The sequence below is a fragment of the Nicotiana sylvestris genome, chromosome 9 (genome assembly GCF_000393655.2).
Source record: "Nicotiana sylvestris chromosome 9, ASM39365v2, whole genome shotgun sequence".
Taxonomy (NCBI): Eukaryota; Viridiplantae; Streptophyta; class Magnoliopsida; order Solanales; family Solanaceae; genus Nicotiana; species Nicotiana sylvestris.
In genome coordinates this window covers 141,636,298-141,658,158 of record NC_091065.1, presented here as the reverse complement: position 1 = coordinate 141,658,158, position 21,861 = coordinate 141,636,298, and the positions used below count along the sequence as shown (strand labels likewise).

Below are 21,861 nucleotides of genomic sequence, written 5' to 3'. Positions count from 1 at the left end.
TTTTATGCCCAAGAACTATTCCTTCTTCCACCATAAAGTGGCATTTCTCCCAATTGAGAACAAGATTGGTTTCTTCACAACGGGACAAAACTCTATCAAGATTCTTTAAGCACTCATAAAATGAATCTCCCACAACACTAAAGTAGTCCATGAAAACCTCCAAAATGTCATCCACCATATCGGTGAAAATGGCCATCATACGCCGCTGAAAAGGCAAAGATGCCATATGGACAAGTTAATGTGATCTTCTCCTGATCTTCTAGAGTAATCAAGATTTGGTTGTACCCAGAATACCCATCCAAGAAATAGTAGAAGGCACGCCCAGCAAGTCGGTCTAACATCTGATCAAGAAAAAGCAAAGGAAAGTGATCCTTGTGGGTCACTTTATTCAACTTGTGGTAGTCCATGCATACCCTCCAACCGGTGACGGTTCTGTTAGGAATCAACTCATTCTGTGAATTTGCAACCACGGTCATGCCACCCTTCTTCGGTACACATTGCACCGGCGAAGTCCAAGAGCTATTAGAGATAGGGTACACAACCACGACATCCAACCACTTGATCACCTCATTTTTCACAACTTCTTGCATTGGCTCATTCAACCTCCTTTAATGTTCCAAGGAGGGCTTTGCATCATCTTCCAGAATAATCTTGTGCATATAGAATGCGGGGCTTATCCCCCGAATATCAGCTAGAGTCCATCCAATTGCCTTTTTATGCTTTTGAAGAACTGCCAATATGGCATCAACCTGCATGTTAGTAATACAAGAAGAAAGAATAACTGGCAAAGTAGAACTAGGGCCTAAGAACTCATACCTGAGGTATGGAGGCAGTGGTTTCAACTCCAACACCGGAGGCTCCTCAATTGAAGGTTTTGTTGGTGGAGTCTTCCTATTCTCGAGATCCAGAGAGAGTTTCCTAGGCTCATAATAGTAAGAGCTCATTCCATGTAAGTCATTCACACACTCCACTTGGCCCTCATCACCATTGACATCAAGATTCAACAGTACGACGTCCAGAGGGTCCTCTACATTGATCATTGCATTGTTATCATCAACTATCACTGCCGTTACAAGGTCCATAAAAGGAGCACACCTCGGAACTATTGGGCTGCTTCATTGACTTGCAAACATGAAAGACCACTTTTTCACCACCCACCCTGAAGGTGAATTCCCCTGCTTCTACATCAACTAAGGCTGTAGCGAGGAAAGGTCTCCCCAATATGATAGGAACTTCATAATCCACCTTGCAATCCAAGATCACAAAGTCAGATGGAAAGATAAATTTGTCCACCCGGACAAGCACATTATCAATAATACCCAATGGTCTTTTCATCGTTCTATCTGCCATTTGTAATCTCATGGAAGTCGGAGTCGGTTTTCCAATACCCAAAGTCTTGAAAACTAAGTAGGGAATCAAATTGATACTAGCCCCCAAAGCATATAGAGCCTTAACAAAGTCCGAACTCCCAATGGTGCAAGGAATGGTGAAAGCACCGGGATCTTCAAGCTCCGGGCCATTGAATGCACTATTGCACTAACTTGGTGAGTCATCTTTATAATTTCACAATCCATAGACCGCTTCTTTGTTACCAAGTCCTTCATGAATTTAGCATAGCCCGGCATTTGTTCAAGAGCCTCCACTAAAGGCACATTAATGGATAAGCTCTTCATCATGTCAATGAACTTTTTATACTGGTTCTCATTTTTCTGCTTCGCGAGCCTTTGAGGATAAGGTGGAGGTGGCCTTGGCTAAGGAGTCTTGGCTTTAGGCACAACCATATCCGGCATGTATATTATGTGTTCCCTACACGGGTTCACATCATTTTGAGTTTCCACCTCGGCATCTTGAATATCAATCCTCACTTCTTCATTCACATTGTCATCAATCACATTTTCAATCACCAAAGGAACTTCATCTTCTTGCAACTCAACATCATCACTCAAAATTTACTTTTGTTTGGAGGCATTCACATCACCGCCTCGTCCACTCCTTGTAGTTACCGCCATAATATAATTGTTCCCACCCCTCGGGTTCACTACCGTATCACTTGGTAGAGCACCTTTAGGGAGAGTATTCAAGGTCTGTGAGATTTGGCGTAACTGAACCTCCAAATTCAGAATCGAGGTATTGTGGGAAGACAATTGAGCAACGAAATCCGCACTCTTTTTCATCATCTGTTCGAACATTATTTCAATTCTCCCCATATCATTGCTAGAAGAACTGGGACCTTGAGATGGGAATGGGGGTGGATTGTTCGGCTGTTGGTACATTGGGGGCCTTTGAAATCCTTGCCCCTGGTTTCCTTGGTTTCCAATGTTTCATCCACTTTGATTGTTGTTACCACCCCAATTGTTGTTACCATTCCAATTTCCTTGATTGTTTTCTGATTGCCCCAGTTGGAGTTTTGGTTGTTATTACCCCAATTACCATTGCCTTGTTGTTGTTGATTGCCCGAATTGCCTTGGGGTCTCCATTGTTGTTGGTTGGAAGAATTGCCCCTTTGGCCTTGATAATTATTCACGTACTGAATCTCTTCACTCTGTCCATCAAAACCATCATCTTGAAATCCACCACAATCATTGTCAAATTGCTCTGAATTCCCTTGGTTCTGTTGACCTCTTTGTCTTCTTTTGTTGACAAGCATGTTAACACCCTCCGTGGCATTCAGTTGGCGAGGATTTTGAACTTGTTGCAACTGTGCCTTTGTTAGTTGGTTCATAGTAGTTGTCAACACAGCTATAGCCTGCCCATGATTATGTAACTCCTTGTGCAAATGAGTGACCGTGGGGTCACCCTGGGGCACGTTGGCTCTACTTTGCCACGCAGAAGAAGTGTTAGCCATCTCATCAAGAATGTCACAAGCTTCATCATAAGACAGCTTCATAAAGTTGCCCCCAACAATTTGGTTCACTATGCATTGGTTTGTTGTATTAATGCCCCGGTAGAAGGTTTGTTGGATCATCGCCTCAGTCATATCATTGTTGGGGTATTCCTTTACCATTGTTCTATAGCGCTCCCAAATCTTATGCAAAGGTTCCGTGGGCTCTTACTTAAATGCCAAGATCTCATCTCTCAATGCATCCATATGGCCCGGTAAGAAAATTTTTGCAATGAACTTATCCGCCAACTCATCCCAAGTAGTGATGGAATGGTTGGGAAGTCGCTCAAGCCAATCAAGTGATTTCCCTCTAAGTTAAAATGGGAAGAGTTTTAAACGCAATGTATCCTCGGACACATTAGTTTGCTTGCTCCCCCAACATGTATCCACAAACCCCTTGAGATGTTTGTAAGCATTTTGATTTGCAGCGCCCGTGAAATACCCACGGTGCTCCAGCAATGTCAGCATCACATTGGTTATTTGAAAATTGTCGGCCTGAATCCGGGGTGGGACAATTGCATTTGCATATCCTTGGTTTGGAAGCACTCTCGGAGCCACTCTTGGAGGTGGCGGGGGAGGGTCTGGAATATTATCATTGGCATGGAGGCCTCTCCTTTATCCTTGAGGAACAATAGGGACCTCACCTTCAATATTGTAATCTACTTCCTCCCCACAGACGGAAGATCTCCAAGAGGTGCATTGTTTAAGTTTGCTGCCATTTTGTACCTGAAGTTGTGACACAAACAAATTAGTAACACAGAAGCAAAGAAGAACAGTACACAAAACTATTTAGATAAATTGCCAAAACCATTAGCTCCCCAACAATGGTGCCAAAAAGTGATCGAGACAAACCCTGCACTACTATTGAGTAGCGAGAGAGGTCGAAGCAGCTTTTACCCGATTAAGGTCGGGATCGATTTCCACAAGGAGCTAGATATTGGAACCGAGTGTCTATCTAAATGAGAGATGCATTTTTGATCCAAATTGCACATCTACACATTTTTAGTTTTGATTATGATTCTAATTTTATAAAACTACAATGCTCAACTAAACTAAAATAAGCTAAGGTTAAACTATTGCGAGTTGTTCAAATGATTAAAATGCACTAGGTAGTGACTTTCACCTAGGTGGTCTATAGATGGATTCTTGAGTCTAAAACTAGATTGTCACATTTAGGGAGTATGATATAACCATTGCACGATTCTAATCACTCTATATCTCTCGGTAGTTCGAGTGATTTTGCCCGAATTGACTTTCTTAAGACCAATTGGGTATGCAAATTTGCACGAGCAATCAAGGTTCAAGTCGGGTATTATTATCTCTAGGTTTAACCCTTTAATTGGGGCTATCAATCTCTTGAGTACGTCCTAATTCCTTGTTGGACCAATTTCAGAGACTTAGGCTCTCTTTTTCAAGAAGAGCCAAAGTCAACTAAACACAAACTAGTGTTTGCAACCACTAATTCAGCAATTAAACATGAAATTAGTCCAAATATCAAACACACATAGACAATCAAGCATCAAAACACAAGACCCATCAATTACCCACACTAGGGTTGAGCCACAACCCTAGCTTATAAGTTTAGCTACTCATAATTATAGAAGAAAACAAAGAAATAGATGAAGAAAAACTCATATTAATTAATTGCTAAATTAAACTTGAAGATTCAATGTTGAAAATGAAGCTAAAATTACTCAAAATAGTTAAAAGAAGTGAAGTCACGAGTGTAGCTCTGTACAAAAACTATCTACTGACCTAAAAATGAGAAAAGAAGCTATTTATACTAAGCTGACAATTCTAGACAAAAATACCCCGGCGGGGCTAGTGCGGACCGCACAAAATCAAGTGCGGCCGCACTAAGGCTCTTGTACGCGGTGAAATCAGAAGACTTGATTTCTCGCTATCAAGACATTTCGGAAGCATGCCCCCGGACCCCGAGGGCGGGAGGCCGCGACCGAGTTCTCGGCCTCGGGGCTCGTCGAAGCCTGACTCGAAAGAGATGAAGAACGAATCCAGGACAGAGGGGGAAGCCACCTAGGCATATGGCTAAGTCTGACAGGCCCGACCTATCCGGAGCCTATGCTGAGGCATCACCTCAAGCCATCCCATCGTCGTACTTTGTAATTAATCTCCACTTACTTGTAGCTGAGTCTCCCCTCCTATATAAAGGGGACTCGCCCTACCTTGTAGATGGTTGATGTTGCTCCATTCTCTCCACAAGTGCAATAATATCTCTCTCTCTCTCTTTTCTTCTAAGTTGTTCGCTCTTACTGGCCCGAGGCCGCTTTAGCATTTATCATTCTCTTATTTGTTCTTCACTACTTTGCTCAATATTGGTAACATAGAGCCTTGCTCGATCATATCCCTACCTGTTATCCCATTCCCGACTGCCCACGATAGTTCGAGATCAATACTAATGCCGACCCCGAGGTCCTATCGACCATCTATGCACCCGGGCAACAGCCACCCTTCGATTTTGTTACTGCCTCTTTTAACTCGAGCTCCATCGTTAAACATAACATTCTTAGCATAAACTGCTTTAACAACTAGCTCGAGAATAGATTACGTATTTTTAGGATCCCGTTTACAAATTTAATTGTTGTTACCATTTTCACGGTAAATAGTTTGGCGCCCACCGTGGGGCTAAAAATAATAGTAATTATTTTCTTGCTTGTTTCGTCACACAAACACACGTTATCTTACACACTTTTTCTTGCCCAAGATTTTTTGACTTCAGGATAATGCCTAGCTCGGTAAGCAAAATCGAGAACGACTACCCCGAAAGTCACAGCAAAGACAACATGGCTGCTCCAGAGGTTGGCGCGACACTGCAGGACCCCGATAACGCATTTGGATTGTCTCAAGCGGATGCGGGCTTGCAAGGCGCGCAACAGGTCAACAAAGCCTTGCACACCAATGGTAGCACACAACGTGTTGACCAACAGTAAGCTCAAAAAACCCCGGCCCAAGTAGAATAGGAAGTTAGTCTTCATGTTATTTTTGAAATGTTGCAAGCACGACAGTTGGCTATCGCACGGCTGCAATGTCACCCGGAGACTCCCAACGCAGTAGCGCCGGGAACATCTCCTTACGTCAAGCTAGTACCTGAGAGATCAAGTAACGACGGATCGGTAACCGACCCCGCCGTAGTGAGGATGCTTGGGAATCTCTTTGAAAGGATCGAATCAGGTTCGTGGAAGCTCTTACAGTAACCGTCTCGCGAGGAAATGGTACTAGAACTCGCTTCACAGAAATCCAGAACGACAAAACTCCCTAGGTGCGATAGGACCTTGGATCCCTACGGGCGCACCACCACTTGTGCGTTCTCGTTCAGAGGTAGCGACCTCCAAGATGATGAGTTCGAGCTCGTCTCACTGAGGAAGTTCGAAGAAACTCTCTTGAAAGAAATCATGACGCAGCGCCACTGCCTGGTACCTGACCTCACAGACTCGCTTACCATACCATCGTGATCCTCCGTGAAAGCACACGCCGGTGTCATCAAAGCAGTATCGAGAGGGCCCGATACACCTGACGCCGAACAAAGAAGAAATGAAATGTCGCGGGAAGCTGCACCCCATTCCCTGATAGGACGAATAAGATTGCTCCCGGTTTCGGATGATCAGGCAACACAGGCCTTCACCCGAAGCCTAAACGAAGCTGATCAGATACCCAGCCGAGGTCTGGTTGAATGCCCACACCCGGCACCAGCCCCAAATCGGGGTCATGGACAACCGTCCGGGAACCTCCTCGAGTTTGGTATATCCAAGTAGACTCCCGGCAAAGAAGCTGATGCTAGACAGATGGAGGTATCATCCATGCGCCGCAAATAGAAGGAACGACTCGAGATGTAACCTCCATTACAACAATAGGGAAATAGCCCGAGGACAGCACCCTTGAGGAACCTCCAATGGAACCAGATTCAACAAGGCACAGCTGGCAGGGAAATCCCGCCCAGCCGAGTACGATTTCAGCATTGCTATACCAAACATCGTGATCACCATAAGCGAAACCAGGAACGCTAGGCAGCTCAGACCTATTCAATCAAAGCCCCTTCAAGAGAACAATGGCTTGGAGCAGGAACCGCAGGATGTGCGCGGTCACCGACTCAAAAGAATGACAACTATGCTATTCAATAGAGGTCGCCATCAAGTATCATCGAGCGGTCAGGTTCGAATCCAGCTCCCAGGGAGGAAGGAGGTTGGGCCACGACAGTAAAGGGGCGGCGGCACCCTTCAAAGATCCATAAAATGTAAAAGTGCTCATCGCCGGGAAAAGACGGGTCCAGGGAATATTCCCAAAGGACACCCTTGCATCCAAGGAAAGGGACGCCAAGACTTCGCCTCGGCCTCGTATTAACACGTTGGTAACCCCTTTCCTTATTTAACCTATTTTAAGTAAAGCATGTGTTCATAAGTACAGGTGGTTCGATCAACTATACCGACGGCGTTAGACCAAAGCCAATAGGGCAGTTTGGACTGACGAACCAAATCACTCCCATACCTCGAATCTTTGATGGATTCCCGACGCCGATCACCACAACAATCAGGAAATTCACTCCCTCTATACAGCCCGCCTAAGCTCAGACTAGAACACTAAGCCCGTGAAACACGTACGTTTCATTCAAATGACAACGGGCATACCTCCTAGAGGTGACTTCAACCCCACTTCGTCAAAAGGGATGAAACTCCCCGACAGAGGTGGGACTAAAGCATTCGACAAGGAGCTACACGCGATGAGAATAAATCCCTTACCACATGACCCATCACCGGTATCAATGCCTTCGCCCTCGAAGGGATCAAAGGGTAAGCAGAACCACATCTTCGGCCAAGCCTGGTCAAACATAGCAGAAGGCTGTATTAGGGCTCACGCCTCGAACGTCGCATACGCATCCCACAGCAATGAAGAACTACTCTGCTCCTTTGGTGTTTCTTTTCTTTTACTAACCTATATGCAGGCAATCAGCCGAGGCATTCAGAAGTTCTGAACTCCACTCGGAGATTCGGGGCCTCTGCAGAACCTGTCGAGCTCTCTTCCCTCGACTGGGCTTCCAACCTAAAGAAGGTCCCGCCAGCAAGATTAGTAGCAGAGCAGCGTACTCCACAAAAAGGGATCCAACGAGATCATAGTCCTTTCTTCTATAGTCGGACGACGTGCGATGACCTTCTCTTAGGGACACCGTCCCCCCCAGAAAGGCCAATAAATGGCAGGCTAAGTTTCGAAACGGAACCATGTAAACGGATCAGATGATTAGAGGAGCCGCACCTATGCGGGCCGATCTCGCAGCAATGAGACAATATGTATTCACGACCTATATTTACGCCAAGCAATAAAGAATATCTTTCCGGCATTTCATACTTTGAAAAAGGCTATTTCTGCATATTCACGGTGATGGCCTCTCCGCCAAATATGTCCCGAGATACTCGGAGACTTAAACGATCCAGCGCCCACACGACCCCAGGGTCAGAACTCCGGGCTCATCAAGCCCCTATAAGGCAACTCCGGGCTCATCAAGCCCCTAGAAGGTAACTCCGAGCTCACGAGAAGCGGTCTTCAAGCTTAAACAAGCTCGATGACTTGGAGACTACCGTTGATCGCCATACGACTAAAAAACCCGAAACTGTAAGACCCCTAGCGGGCAACCTCGGTGTAACCAGATATACTCTACATGACAAACTGTAAGACCTCAATAGGCATGACAAACTATAAGACCTCAATAGGCATGACAAACTGTAAGACCTCAATACGCATGACAAACTATAAGACCTCAACAGGCATGAAAATCCCGAAGTTTAGGCTATACGTCGCATTTGTAAGAATCCCTAAAGGGCATACCCTCGACGTAGACGCCTAAGCTCTCACTTGGGATCAAATATAGCTACGGCCAAACGCATATGACTACAGTCAAAATGGCTAATACAGCCAAAATAATGCGGCTCGGGGATGCTCGATTGTCGCTAAAAATTGTAGGCTACTACTCCAAATGTACTTCAAAAATAACCGGTTAAAACAGGCTTCCCTCAACAGGCAAAAACGAGCTCTGACCATGTCGTCTCCAAAATGCAATAGCGTCGATCTACTCGACCTACGAGATATAAACCTTACGAGGTGCTCGAAACATCTCCGACAACGACTTGAAATCGAGGTTCCTCTGGGATCGATGACGGGTCAGGAAAAAATACTATAAAAAGACCTTAACGAGCGGAAACAAAGCCTACAAAAAAGCCCACGGGCAAAAACAGCGTAAGAGCCATTGTCGCCAGATAAGCAAGCCTACGGGCCTTATATTGAAAGGTCTTTATGACCAAACAACATAAGAGCCATTGTCGCCAGCTTGAAAATTGACAACTTGAGGATTAAAATGAGCTCGAATCGTAGCCCGATTCGGAGATTGGATCCAAAATAGTTAACTATGCAAGCCTCCGGGCCACATACTAAAAGGTCTCAACGACCAAACGGCATAAGTGCCACTATCGCCAGCCAAAAACACAAGGGAATTTAAGGGTTGATTACAGCTCGAATCGCAACATGACTCGGAGATTGGACCCGGAAATTGCAATATGCCTATGGACACGGCATCGCCGGCCAGGAAATCAAGGAAATTTAAGGGTCGATTACAGCTTGAATTGCAATGCGACTCAGAGACTGGACCCAAAAATTGCAATATGCCTAAGGGTATGACATAAGTGCCACTATCACCGGCCAAGAAATCAAGGAAATTTAAGGGTCGATTACAGCTCGAATCGCAATGCGACTCGGAGACTAGACCTGGAAGCTGCAATATGCCTAAGATCATGGCATAAGTGCCACTGTCGCCAGCTGAGTATACCTCTAGGCCACGCGCCCGTACGGTCACTTCGACCTAGAGCACAAAGGGCCATCATCATCTGCCATGCAGGGAAGAAAGAGCTTGAGGGTCAATTGAAGCTCGAGTCACAATGCGACTTAGAGACTGGACCTAAAATAGTTGGAACGGCAAATGCCCAAGGGCAAAAGATAAAAACGACTACTACCTGCCTGCATGGGCACAAAAAATTCGAGGACAAGAAGGCTCGAGTCGGATCCCGACTCGAAAACTAAGCCTAAATAGCCGGGCCAAGCACAGAGGCCCCAGTACCTGTCCTCACCAAGGATTGCACTAAAAGAGCCCCCGGGTTTGACCAATCCATTCCGGACCTATAAAGATCTCGCCGAACATACCAGCCTACCTGATCAAAAGCGATAACAGAAAAAAGGTACAAGAGAAATAAAGCTTCAAGTTTCTTCTTATATATTATATACACGAAAAAGTGCATGCTCCACCTACAAGCATGCCCTGCGTATATCAGAGACAAAGCAACAAAACGTCAAAATCTATACTTTGCACTAAAGGGCTACATCTTGACAAATTCGCCCTCCATAACGTCAACAAGAAGTGACCGAGTGTCACGTTCGTTCGCCCTTGCTCGAGCCAATTCCTCCGAGAGAACGAAGCCCCGTGTACCGACCTCCTCGAGTACCTCTCTCCGGGATCTACAGCGAACATATTCCTCGATCCTCTTCTCCCGGTCGAGGGCTCACTTTAGCTCAGCTCGGGCATCAGCAGCATCTTTCGTACGAATCTCTATCTCACGATCAGCCCTGGTCTAGCTTAATGCCTCTTCTGCCCGGGCATCAATTATCTCGGCTCTAACCTTCGAGAGATCAAACTCGAGTTTCCCAAGCATATCCGCTTGAAATTTGGCATTGTCATGAGTCAAACTAAGTTGGACCTCGAAGGTAGGGACCTTAGCCGAGGCATTCATCTCCTCAAAAGCTTGAGCCTGTATTTGAGCCCTTAGCTCCTCGCTAGCAACTCTGACGTGGTTAACATTGCCTTTGAGGCACTCCAAGGCCTCCGCCTTTTTTTTGCAACTGATACGGCTAAAGGGAGTTAGCCTTGAGGTTATAAAGGAGCGAAGCACGTACTACAGGAAGTTACCTGCCCCATCAAATAGCTCTCATAGTTCCAGCTTCGATACGTTTCATATCGCCAATGCTGCAGCTCAACTTCCTTCTCCTTGCTAAGGAGCCTAAGGGATTCGCCCTCATCCAGAATTTTCTGGAGCTTGGTCCCTTGACGAAGCAGCTCAGACCTAAGCCTATCACATGCCTGCACAAGAAAGGTTCAATAGAGGGAGGAGGACAAGGGATACAGGGAAACTGTGCATAAACTCACCACAAAGTGAAGCCGACGGACTTCCTCGAAGTCAGAACACACTCCTATTAATCTTGCCCCTGCGGGCCCAGAAGAACCGACCTCGGGCATGACATGTTTGCTCAAAGGAACCGTCGGCCGAGAGTTAAGCACTCCGGGAGCAGCAGACTCGGGCGACGCCCCTTCCTCGAAAGTGTGAGCTCGACCAGCACCGCTAAAGGCTCTGTCGCGCCACGGGTGCCGATCCTTCTTATTGTCGTCGTCCCTCGGCCCAGAGGCCAACGATTCCTTCCCCTCTTCAGAAAAACATTGCCTCATCCCAAGGAACCACCTGATATCAGCAAATGGCAAATCCAGTGAAAATGAAAGGGGAAAGTATTACCTCAGGTATATGAAGGCAAGGCAAAGGCGGCATACGTACATACCTTGGTATTGTGCCCCCCATCTAGTACGAAGCACAACTCGCCACCTGCGCTCGCCGCAGGACGAATGGGTCACCAGCCTCCGGACCCAGCCGTGAAGATCATGGACTTCACCCGGCGTCCACGAAGTTGTTGCAACAAGGGAGACAACATTATTACTCAGCTAGTTTTCGCTATATGCGAAATCTGAAAAAGCGCTAAACGCCTCACTCATGTGCATGATTCAACCCTTAGGGAAATGGAAAAAACTCCACAGGGATAATATCGGTCATCCGGAACCAGATAAACCAACTGGACCACTCTCGATCCCCTCTTTCCTCATCATCAACAACAAAGGGCGTGGACGAATGACACCTCAGAGTTAGAAGGCCTCGATGATGAAAGGGCCGATATAGCCTGACAAGATAGTCAAGCATGAATTCAAGCTTGGCTTTCTCCGTAAAGAATCTCATCATCAACGCTGTTTGCCAAAACAATGGATGAATCTGTGCCAAGGTAACCCGATACTTCGAGCAAAAATCAACCACAACCCTATCAGGGGGCCAAATGCAGAAGGGTATAGGTATACGCTCAAGAATCCATCAGTGGAGTCCGCAATGCCCACATCTGGGGAAAGCACCTACAGTGTTATCCCCTCACTCCACCCACAGTACCTCCTCGCCATCTCCAGGTGTTCCTCTCTTATCAAGGATGCTGTCTCCAGAGCAAAATCCCTTGGTTCCTGAACATTAGGAGCAGCGCCCCCCGTCCCGTGCCAGATCTGCCCCGAAGTGGTTTCCATGACTATGGTGAAACTAACAGGTCAAGGCAAGGGCGCGCACCAACACTTTTTGCGCCTAAAGAGATGAAGTACCCCGTGCCAAAGCAAAAAGGCGGCTATCTAAAAATAGTGAAGTCTTGCGAAGGAGCTGAAGCTGCCCCACGTATATGCGAGAAGCAGTGACGATTCGCTTGCCTGAGGAAAGCCCCGGGAAGCCAACAGCCTCAAAACAGATCGACGGATAGATACCTAATCACAAAAGCACCCTTCAACGAGGAGTCAAGACTCCAGGGGTTGTTCATATTATCTCCAAGCTCGAGGCAACACTCTACATCAAGAACCCCCGGCCCAAAGAATTCGGACCTCGGTAAGCTTTAAACGCTGACACTCGACGCAAGGTAAGCACCTGGTATCGTGATCCCCTTTTCTTAAAAGAGGAATAAACACAGGAAGCTCCGATCGTGAAAGCTCGACGAAGGTCCGAGGAAGCGCCCAAATATAAGTAAACTCCTCAGCAAAAGTCAATCCTATACATTCTAAAAGGGTTATCTACATCAAGATCAATAGGAACCCGAGGGTACCCAAAGATGACCTTCATCCAGGATAACATTCTCAAAGGCCCCGGAATTCGACGCATGATCTCCAAACAACTCAGAGGGCCTCGATAGCCCGAACCTATCAGATCAATCCAAGATTGGTCGAAGCACGATGATGGGTTCGTAGGAGAGCCATGTCGATCAGCAAAAGATTAGAGTGAACGCTCACGCTCAAGTCAGATATCAGCAGTCAACAAGTAAAGGAAGGCATTCAAAGAGCCTCAAAAGGCATGAGAGCATACAGAAACAAAGCAAAGTAAGGAAAGCAGAAGTCAGCAAAGTATATTCTTATTCATAAAAATTTGCATACAAGCAGCCCTCGAGGGGTCGTTACATACAATTACAAAAGCCTATAGGAGTTTACACCTAAAGCGGAGGAACTGACTCCCCGTCCCTCATCGCCTCGGGCTAACAACAGCAGCAAGGGCCAGCAAGTCGATAACCACAGTAATAGCGGGATAGCATGCTTACGATCGACGAAGGAAAGCTCCTGCAAGAGACCATAACACGTTACGAAGAAACTCCTCCAAATGGCCTTAAGGTCATGAGCCCCCAGCATGATGTTCAAAGGTGAAAGAAGACGGTAAATAAGAGATGGGCGAGCAAGCCAACGAAGGCACTGGGATAGGAAAACAGAGCCAAGTCACCCCCATTTATAGGGGATTACGACGCGGTCATCTAGGATTTGGAAGACTGACCGACGGGCATAGATAATGCGTCCATGGAAAATCAAACCGATGGCGGTACTTGCACCTTAGGAAGCAATAATCAGGGAGTGTACTGAATGAGGTCGAAAAGCACGGGCTCGTGGATGTCAAATCACCACGAAGCTTACGCCAGGGGCCGCATCATCGATATGGCATTGCCGAAAGAAGCTCGAGGAGTTAAGTGTCAGAAATATTTTCCCATCACTTCGTTATGGGAAATGCGAAGAATATCTGTATGTGGCAAAATCAGAAGGCTTGATTTCTCACTATCAAGACATTTCGGAAGCATGCCCCGGGACCCCGAGGGTGGGAGGCTGCGACCGAGTTCTCGGCCTCGGGGCTCGTCGAAGCTCGACTCGAAGGAAACGAAGAACGAAGCCAGGATAGAGGGGGAAGCCCCCTAGGCACATGGCTACGTCTGACAGGCCTGGCCTATCTGGAGCCTATGCTGAGGCATCATGTCAAGCCATCCCATCGCCGTACTTTGTAATTAGTCTCCACTTACTTGTAGCCAAGTATCCCCTCCTATATAAAGGGGACTCGCCCTACCTTGTAGATGGCTGATGTTGCTTCATTCTCTCCACAAGTGCAATAATATATCTCTCTCTCTTTTCTTCTAAGTTGTTCGCTTTTACTGGCCCGAAGCCGCTTTAGCATTTATCATTCTCTTATTTGTTCTTCACTACTTTGCTCAATATTGGTAACATAGAGCCTTGCTCGATCATATCCCTACCTGCTATCCCATTCCCGACTGCTCCCGATAGTTCAAGATCGATACTAACGCCGACCCCGAGGTCCCATCGACCATCTATGCACCCGGGTAACAGCCCCCCTTTGGTTTGGTTATTGCCTCTTTTTAACCTGAGCTCCATCGTTAAACTTAACATTCTTAGCATAAACTGCTTTAACAACTAGCTCGAGAATAGACCACGTATTTTTAGAATCCCATTTACAAATTTAATTGTTGTTACCATTTTCACGGTAAATAGCTCTTGACTTGAATATCCAGCTCTCTGAACTTGGGCAATGCGGACCGCACAAAATCGAGTGCGGCCGCGGTGGCTTCTAGTGCGGTCCGCATGAAATGGAGAGCGGACCGCATTGGGCTTCAATCTTCAAACTGGCAACTCTTTGAACCTTGGCTCTACGGACTGCACTAAATCGAGTGCGGCCGCAGTGAATCAAATACGGACCGCAGAAAATCCTTTGCGGCCCCATTGTCTTTTGACCTGAGATGCACACTCTCTGAACTTCACTTGTGCGGACCGCACAGAATGGTGTGCGGTCGCACTGGCCCTGTTTGACTGAGCTTTGCCTTGTCTTGGTACTTGTGCAAGTTTCACTCCTTTTTGAGCTGATCTTTGACATCTTGTCACCTTGTTGATCAAACCTACAATCAAGCACAACTTGTAAGCCTTTGGGACTATTTTGTACACATTTCTAATCAAAACTTGAGCATGAAGGAGTGTAAAATGCTTCATAATTCCTAGTTATCAACACCCAGGACCTCGTCCAATTATACCAATAGCCCATAAACATTATCCAGACCTACTTAAAGTCTCGGAACACATAAAATAACATCAAAACAATGAATCTAGCCTAAAAAAAATTTAATCAACCTCTAAACTTCAAACTTCTTCCAACCAACAACGAACGCGACATATCATACTTAGACAACTAGGAATGACGCCAAATTTTATGCACAAGTCAAAAATCACTATGGGAACCTTTTCCAAAGCTCAAAATCCCAAACGGACATCGATATCACCATAGTCTACTTCAAATCAAGCTTCGAAAACTCTTAAACCTTCAAGATGCCAACTTTTAATAATAAGCACCGAAATGCTCCCGGTCCACCCAAAAGTCAATGCGAACATATGCCAAAGTCCAAAATCACCATACGAACCTATTGAAACCTTCAAATCATGGTTCCGAGGTTGTTTAATCAATGTGCTCCAGATTCAACCCAAACCCATACAAAACCAAACCAACCATCCCCACAAGTCAAAAAACTGTAAAAGCAAAGATTGGAAGTCTTAAATAGGAAAAAAAAGATCTAGAAATCCTCATTGTGAATGTGACCAGGGCTCCACGATATCGATAATTAACCTGGCCTTTGCTTCGCGAATGCGGATGGCCCTTCACGAATACGAAGGACAAAGGCCTGCAATCCTTCTGACAGCCTACCTCTACGGGAATATGACACCAAGAACGCAAACACATGGGCCACTGAACCCAATGATCCCCGATCGCGACACCCAGATGGCGAACGAGAATAACAAAAATGTCGCAGCCAAAATCCTTAAACACAAACGCATGACTCCCACCGCGTTTGCGAAGAACAAAACCAGCACTAGAAATCTGCCAACTTCATCTTTGCTCCGGGTGGTCCGAAACTCACCTGAGACACCAGAAACCTTGTCCAATTACATCGACAAGCGCATAAACATTATCCGGACCTACTCGATCTTGGTACCCATAAAATAGCATCAAAACCAAGAATCTCACCTAAAAACTAAATTAATCAACTTCTAAACTTCACACTTCTTCTAACCACCTCCAAAGATGACGAATCATAGTTAGACAACCCGGAATGATGAAAAATTTTAGGCACAAGTCACAAATCACTATATGAACCTGTTCCAAGGCTCGAATTCCCAAACGGGCATCGATAGCACCATAGTCTACTTCAAATCAACCTTAAAAACTCTAAAACCTTCAAGACAAGGTCAATATGAACATAAGACAAGGTCCAAAATCATCATACGAACCTATTGATACCTTCATATCTTGGTTCCGATGTTGTTTAATCAATGCGTTGACTTAATTCAAACTTGGCCACCTTAGGCCAATATTATTGAACTAAATGAGTCTTATATAGGGAATAGGGATCTATAAATCCTCATCACGAACGCGACCATGGCTCCACGATCTTGATGTTTATCCTTGACTTTGCTTCGCAAATGTGAAGGACAAAGGCCTACAATCCTTTTGACAGCCTACATCTATGCAAACGCGAGACCAACAGCACGAACACATGGGCCATTGACTCCAATGCTCTTCGATCGTGACACCTAGATGGCAAACGTGAAGCACAAAAATGTCGCAGCCAAAATCCTTCAACGCGAACACTTTATTCCCACTGTGTTCGCGAAGAACAAAACCAGCACCAGTAATCTGCCTAATTTCATCTTTGCTCTGGGTGGTTCGAAACTCACCCGAGACAATAATAACCCTATCCAATTATACCAGCAAGTGCATAACATTATCCGGACCTACTCGAGTCTCGATACATATAAAATAACATCGAAACCAAGAATCTCACCTCAAAACCAAATTAATCAACTTTTGAACTTTACACTTCTTCTAACCAACTCCGAACGCAACAAATCATACTTAGACAATCCGGAATGATGCCAAATTTTACATACAAGTCACAAATCACTATATGAAACTATTCCAAGGCTCGAAATCCCAAACGGACATCGATAGCACCATAGTCCACCTCAAATCAAACTTAGAAAACTCTAAAACCTTCAAGACGCCAACTTTAAATAATAAGCACTGAAATGCTTCCGGTCCACCCAAAACTCAATCCAAACATATGCCAAAGTTCAAAATTATCACACGAAACTATTGAAATCTTTATATCCGGGTTCCGATGTTGTTTAATCAATGTGTTGACTTAAGTCAAACATCGCCACCTTAGGCCACTATTATGGAACTATGTGCTCTAGATTCAACCCTCACCCTTCCAAAACCAAACCAACTGCCCCCGTAAGTCAGAAAACTGTAAACCACATATTGTAAGTCTTAAATAGGGAAACAAGGATATAGAAATCCTCATCACGAATGCGACTAGGGCTCCATGATCACGAAACTTAACCTGGCCTTTGCTTCGCAAATGCGGATGGTCCTTCGCGAATGCAAAAGGCAAAGGCCTGCAATCCTTATGACAGCCTACCTCTACGCGAATGCGACACCAAGAATGTGAACACACGGGCCACTGACCCCAATGATCCCCAATCGCGACACTGAGATGGCGAACGTGAAGAACGAAAATGTCGCAGCCAAAATCATTCAACGCGAATGCATGACTCCCACCGCGTTTGCTAAGAACAAAACCAGCACCAAAAATCTGCCAACTTTATCTTTGCTCCGAGTGGTCCGAAACTCACTCAAGACACCAGAAACCCTGTACCATTATAGCGAGAAGCGCATAATCATTATCTGAACCTACTCAAAGTCTCGATACACTTAAAATAACATCGAAATCAAGAATCTCACCTCAAAACCAAATTAATCAACTTCTGAACATCAAACTTCTTCTAACCAACTCTGAACATGATGAATCATACATAGACAACTCGGAATGATGCAAAACTTTATGCACAAGTCACAAATAACCATACAAACCTATTCTAGGGCACGAAATCCCAAACGGACATCGATAGCACCATAGTCTACTTCAAATCAAACTTAGAAAACTCTAATTCCTTCAAGACACCAACTTTAAATAATAAGCACAGAAATGCTCTAGGTCCACCCAAAACTCATTAAGAACATATGCCCAAGACCAAAATAATCATACGAACCTATTGAAATCTTCAAATCCCGGTTCAAATATTTTTTACTCAAAGTGTTGACTCAAGTAAAGGCCACCTCAGGCCACTACTATGGAACTAAGTGTTCCGGATTCATCTCGAACCCTTCCAAAACCAAACCAACCATCCCCGCAAGTCAGAAAACAATAAAAGAACATATGGGAAGTCTTACGAACCTATTGTAACCTTCAAATGCTAGTTCCAGTGTTGTTTAGTCAAAGTGTTGACTCAAGTCAAACTTAGCCATCTTAGGCCACTATCATGGAACTAAGTGCTCCAGATTCAACACGAACACTTCCAAAATTAAACCAACCATTCCCGCAAGTCAGAAAACATTAAAAACACATATGGGTAGTCTCAAATAGGGAAACAAGGATCTTGAAATCCTCATCATAAAAGTGACTAGGGCTCTGCAATCGCGATGCCTCTCCTAGAGTACCCTTCGTGAACGCGGACGACCCTTCGTGAATACGAAGGACAAAGGCATGCAATCCTTCAGCCAGACTACTTCTACGACAACGTGACACCAAGAATGTGAACACGTAGGACACTTACCCCAATGCTCCGTGATCGCGACACCTAAAAGGCAAATGCGAAGCACAAAAATGCCGCTGCCAAAATTCTTCATCGTGGACGTGTGACCCTCACTGCATTCGTGAAGAAGAAAACCAACACCAGAAATCTACCACCTTCGGCTTTTCTTCGGGTGGTCCGAAACTCACCTAAGACACCTAGGACCTTGTCCAGTTATACCGACACACCATAAACATTATCTGAGCCTATTCGAAGTCTCGGAACACAAAAAATAACATTGAAACCAAGAATCTTACCTCAAAAGCAAATTAATTAACTTCTAAACTTCACCCTTCTTCTAACCCACTCCAAATGCGGAAAATTGTATTAGACAACCCAAAATGATGCCAAATTTTACGCACAAGTCACAAATCACTGTATGAACCTATTCTAGGGTGCAAAACCAAACGAACATCGATAGCACTATAGTCTACTTTAGATCAAACTTAAAACCTTGAACATGCCAACTTTCAATAATAAGCACTGAAATGCTCCAGGTACACCCGAAACTCAATCCGAACATATTCCAAAGTTAAAAATAATCATATGAACCTATTGAAACCTTCAAATCCTGGTTCCGATGTTGTTTAATCAATATGTTGACTCAAGTCAAACTTGCCCACCTCAAGCCATTATTATTGAACTAAGTGCTCCGGATTCAACCTGAACCCTTCCAAAACCAAACCCAGAAAACAATAAAAGCACATATTGGAAGTCTTAATTAGGGAAAAAGGGATCTAGAAATTTTCATCGCAAATGCGACTAGGGCTTCACGATCACAATGCTTAACCTATCCTACCATTCGTGAATACGGATGGCCCTTCGCGAAATCGAAGGACAAAGGCATTCAATCCTTCTGATAGCTTACCTCTGCGCAAATGTGACACTAAGAATGTAAACACATTGGCCACTAACCCCAATACTCCCCGATCGCGACACCCAAATAGCAAAAGCGAACCACAAAAATTCCACAGCCAAAATCCTTCATCGCGAACGGGTGACTCCCACCATATTCGCAAAGGACAAAACCAAAACCAGAAAATTACTAACTTCAACTTTGCTCTGGGTGGTCTAAAACTCACCCGAGACATCCAAGACCTTGTCCAAATATACCAACAAGTGCATAAACACTATCTTGATATACTCCAAGTCTCAAAACACATAAAATAATATCAAAACCAAGAATCTCACCTCAAAACCAAAATAATCAACTTCTAAACTTCAAACTTCTCCTAACCAACTCTGAATGCGATGAGTCATACTTAGACAACTCAAAATGACGCCAAATTTTACGCACAAGTCACAAATAGCTATACAAGCATATTCCATGGCTCAAAATCCTAAATGAACATCAATAGCACCATAGTATACTTCAAATCAAACTTAGAAAACTCTAAAACCTTCAAGACGCAAACTTTTAATAATAAGTACTGAAACTCTCCTTTTCCACCCGAAACTTAATCTCAACATACGCCCTAGTCCAAAATCATCATACAAACTAATTGGAACCTTCAAATCCCGGTTCCGATATTGTTTACTCAAAGTTTTGACTCAAGTAAAATTTGGCCACCTTAGGCCACTATTATGGAACTAAGTGCTCTAAGTTCAACCTAAATCCTTCCAAAACAAAACCAACCATACCCGCAAGTCAGAAAACAGGAAGAGAACACATGGGAGATCTTAAATAGGGAAACATGGATCTAGAAAGCAAAATGACTGGTCAGGCCGTTACCTTCTCCACCTCTTAAACAAACATTCGTCCTCAAATGGGTTTAGAATCATACCTCAAGCGTCGAATAAATGTGGATATCTACTTTGCATATTCTCCTCAATTTCCCAAGTTACCTCTTTGATTGGTTGACCTTCCCACTAGACTATCACTCGTGAAATATTCTTATACCTCAACTTGCGAACCTGCCTTCAAACAATGGCAACTGGCTCCTCTTCATAACCCAAGCTCTCATCTAGCTGAACTGTAGTGTAATCCAACACATGGGAGCTATCAGTGCGGTACTTCTGGAGCATAGACACATGGAATACCAAAAGAACTCCTAATAGACTAGGAGGCAAAGCAAGCATGTATGCAACCTCCCTAACTCGCTCTAATACCTCGAATGAACCTTTGAACCTCAGACTAAGCTTACCCCTCTTTTCAAACCTCATGATATCCTTCATCGGTGAGACTTTCAAGAGAACCTTCTCGCCTACAATAAATGATAAATCACGTGCTTTCTGATCTGCGTAACTTTTCTGCCTGGACGGTGCTGTGCGAAGTCGCTCCTGTATAAACTTTACCTTATCCATGAAACTCTTTACCAAATCAGTACCATACAATCTAGCCTCAGTAGGCTCAAATCTAACCAACCGGTGGGGGAACGACATCGTCGACCACAAAAGGCCTCAAATTGATCCATCTCGATGTTGGACTAATAAATGCTATTACATGCAAACTTGGTCGATCGTATGAATCGATCCCACTGCCCTCCTAAGTTAATCAAACATGCTCTAAGCATATCTTCCAAAATCTAAATTGTCCGCTCCGACTGCCCATCGGTCTATGGATAAATAGTAGTGCTAAGTTGTACCCGAGTACCCAACTTACTCTGTATAGCTCTCTAGAAATGCATGGTGAACTAGGTGTCTCTATCTGTAATGATAGAAATAGGCACGCCATGTAACCGGACGATCTCCTGAATATAAATCCGGTCCAACATTTTTAAAGTATATGTAGTTATCAGCGGAATAATGCGTGCAAACTTGGTCAGTCTATCAATAATGACCCAAACAGTATCAAATTTTCTTTAATGTCCGTGACAAACCAAGCACAAAATCCATAGTGATGCATTCCCACTTTCACTCTGGTATAACCATCGATTGAGGTGAGCCGCCTGGCCTCTGGTACTCGTACTTAACCTACTGGAAATTCAAACATCTCACCACATACTCAACAATGTCCTTTTTTATCCGCTACCACCATTAGTGATGCCTCGGGTCACGATACATCTTTGTGGCACCTGGGTGAATTGAATAATGCAAATTATGTGCCTCCTCAAGAATCCTCTACCTCAGGCCATCAAATTTAGCAACACATATGTAACCCTGGAGTTGTAGACACCATTATCTCTGATACTAACCTCCTTGGAAT

General features: G+C 44.7%; 1 protein-coding gene across 1 annotated transcript; it reads right to left on the bottom strand.

The window, feature by feature from the left end:
* Positions 1-20,636: 20,636 nt before the first annotated feature.
* On the bottom strand, positions 20,637-21,098 carry LOC138878343 (uncharacterized). Its single transcript, XM_070158010.1, has one exon. The coding sequence runs from the start codon at positions 21,096-21,098 to the stop codon at positions 20,637-20,639; it is 462 nt and encodes a 153-aa protein (XP_070014111.1).
* Between the last annotated feature and the right edge of the window lie 763 nt (positions 21,099-21,861).

Bases quoted from the DNA above. Each gene is read 5' to 3' on its own strand.
- LOC138878343 (XM_070158010.1), bottom strand. From the start codon at position 21,098: ATGTCGTTCCCCCACCGGTTGGTTAGATTTGAGCCTACTGAGGCTAGA.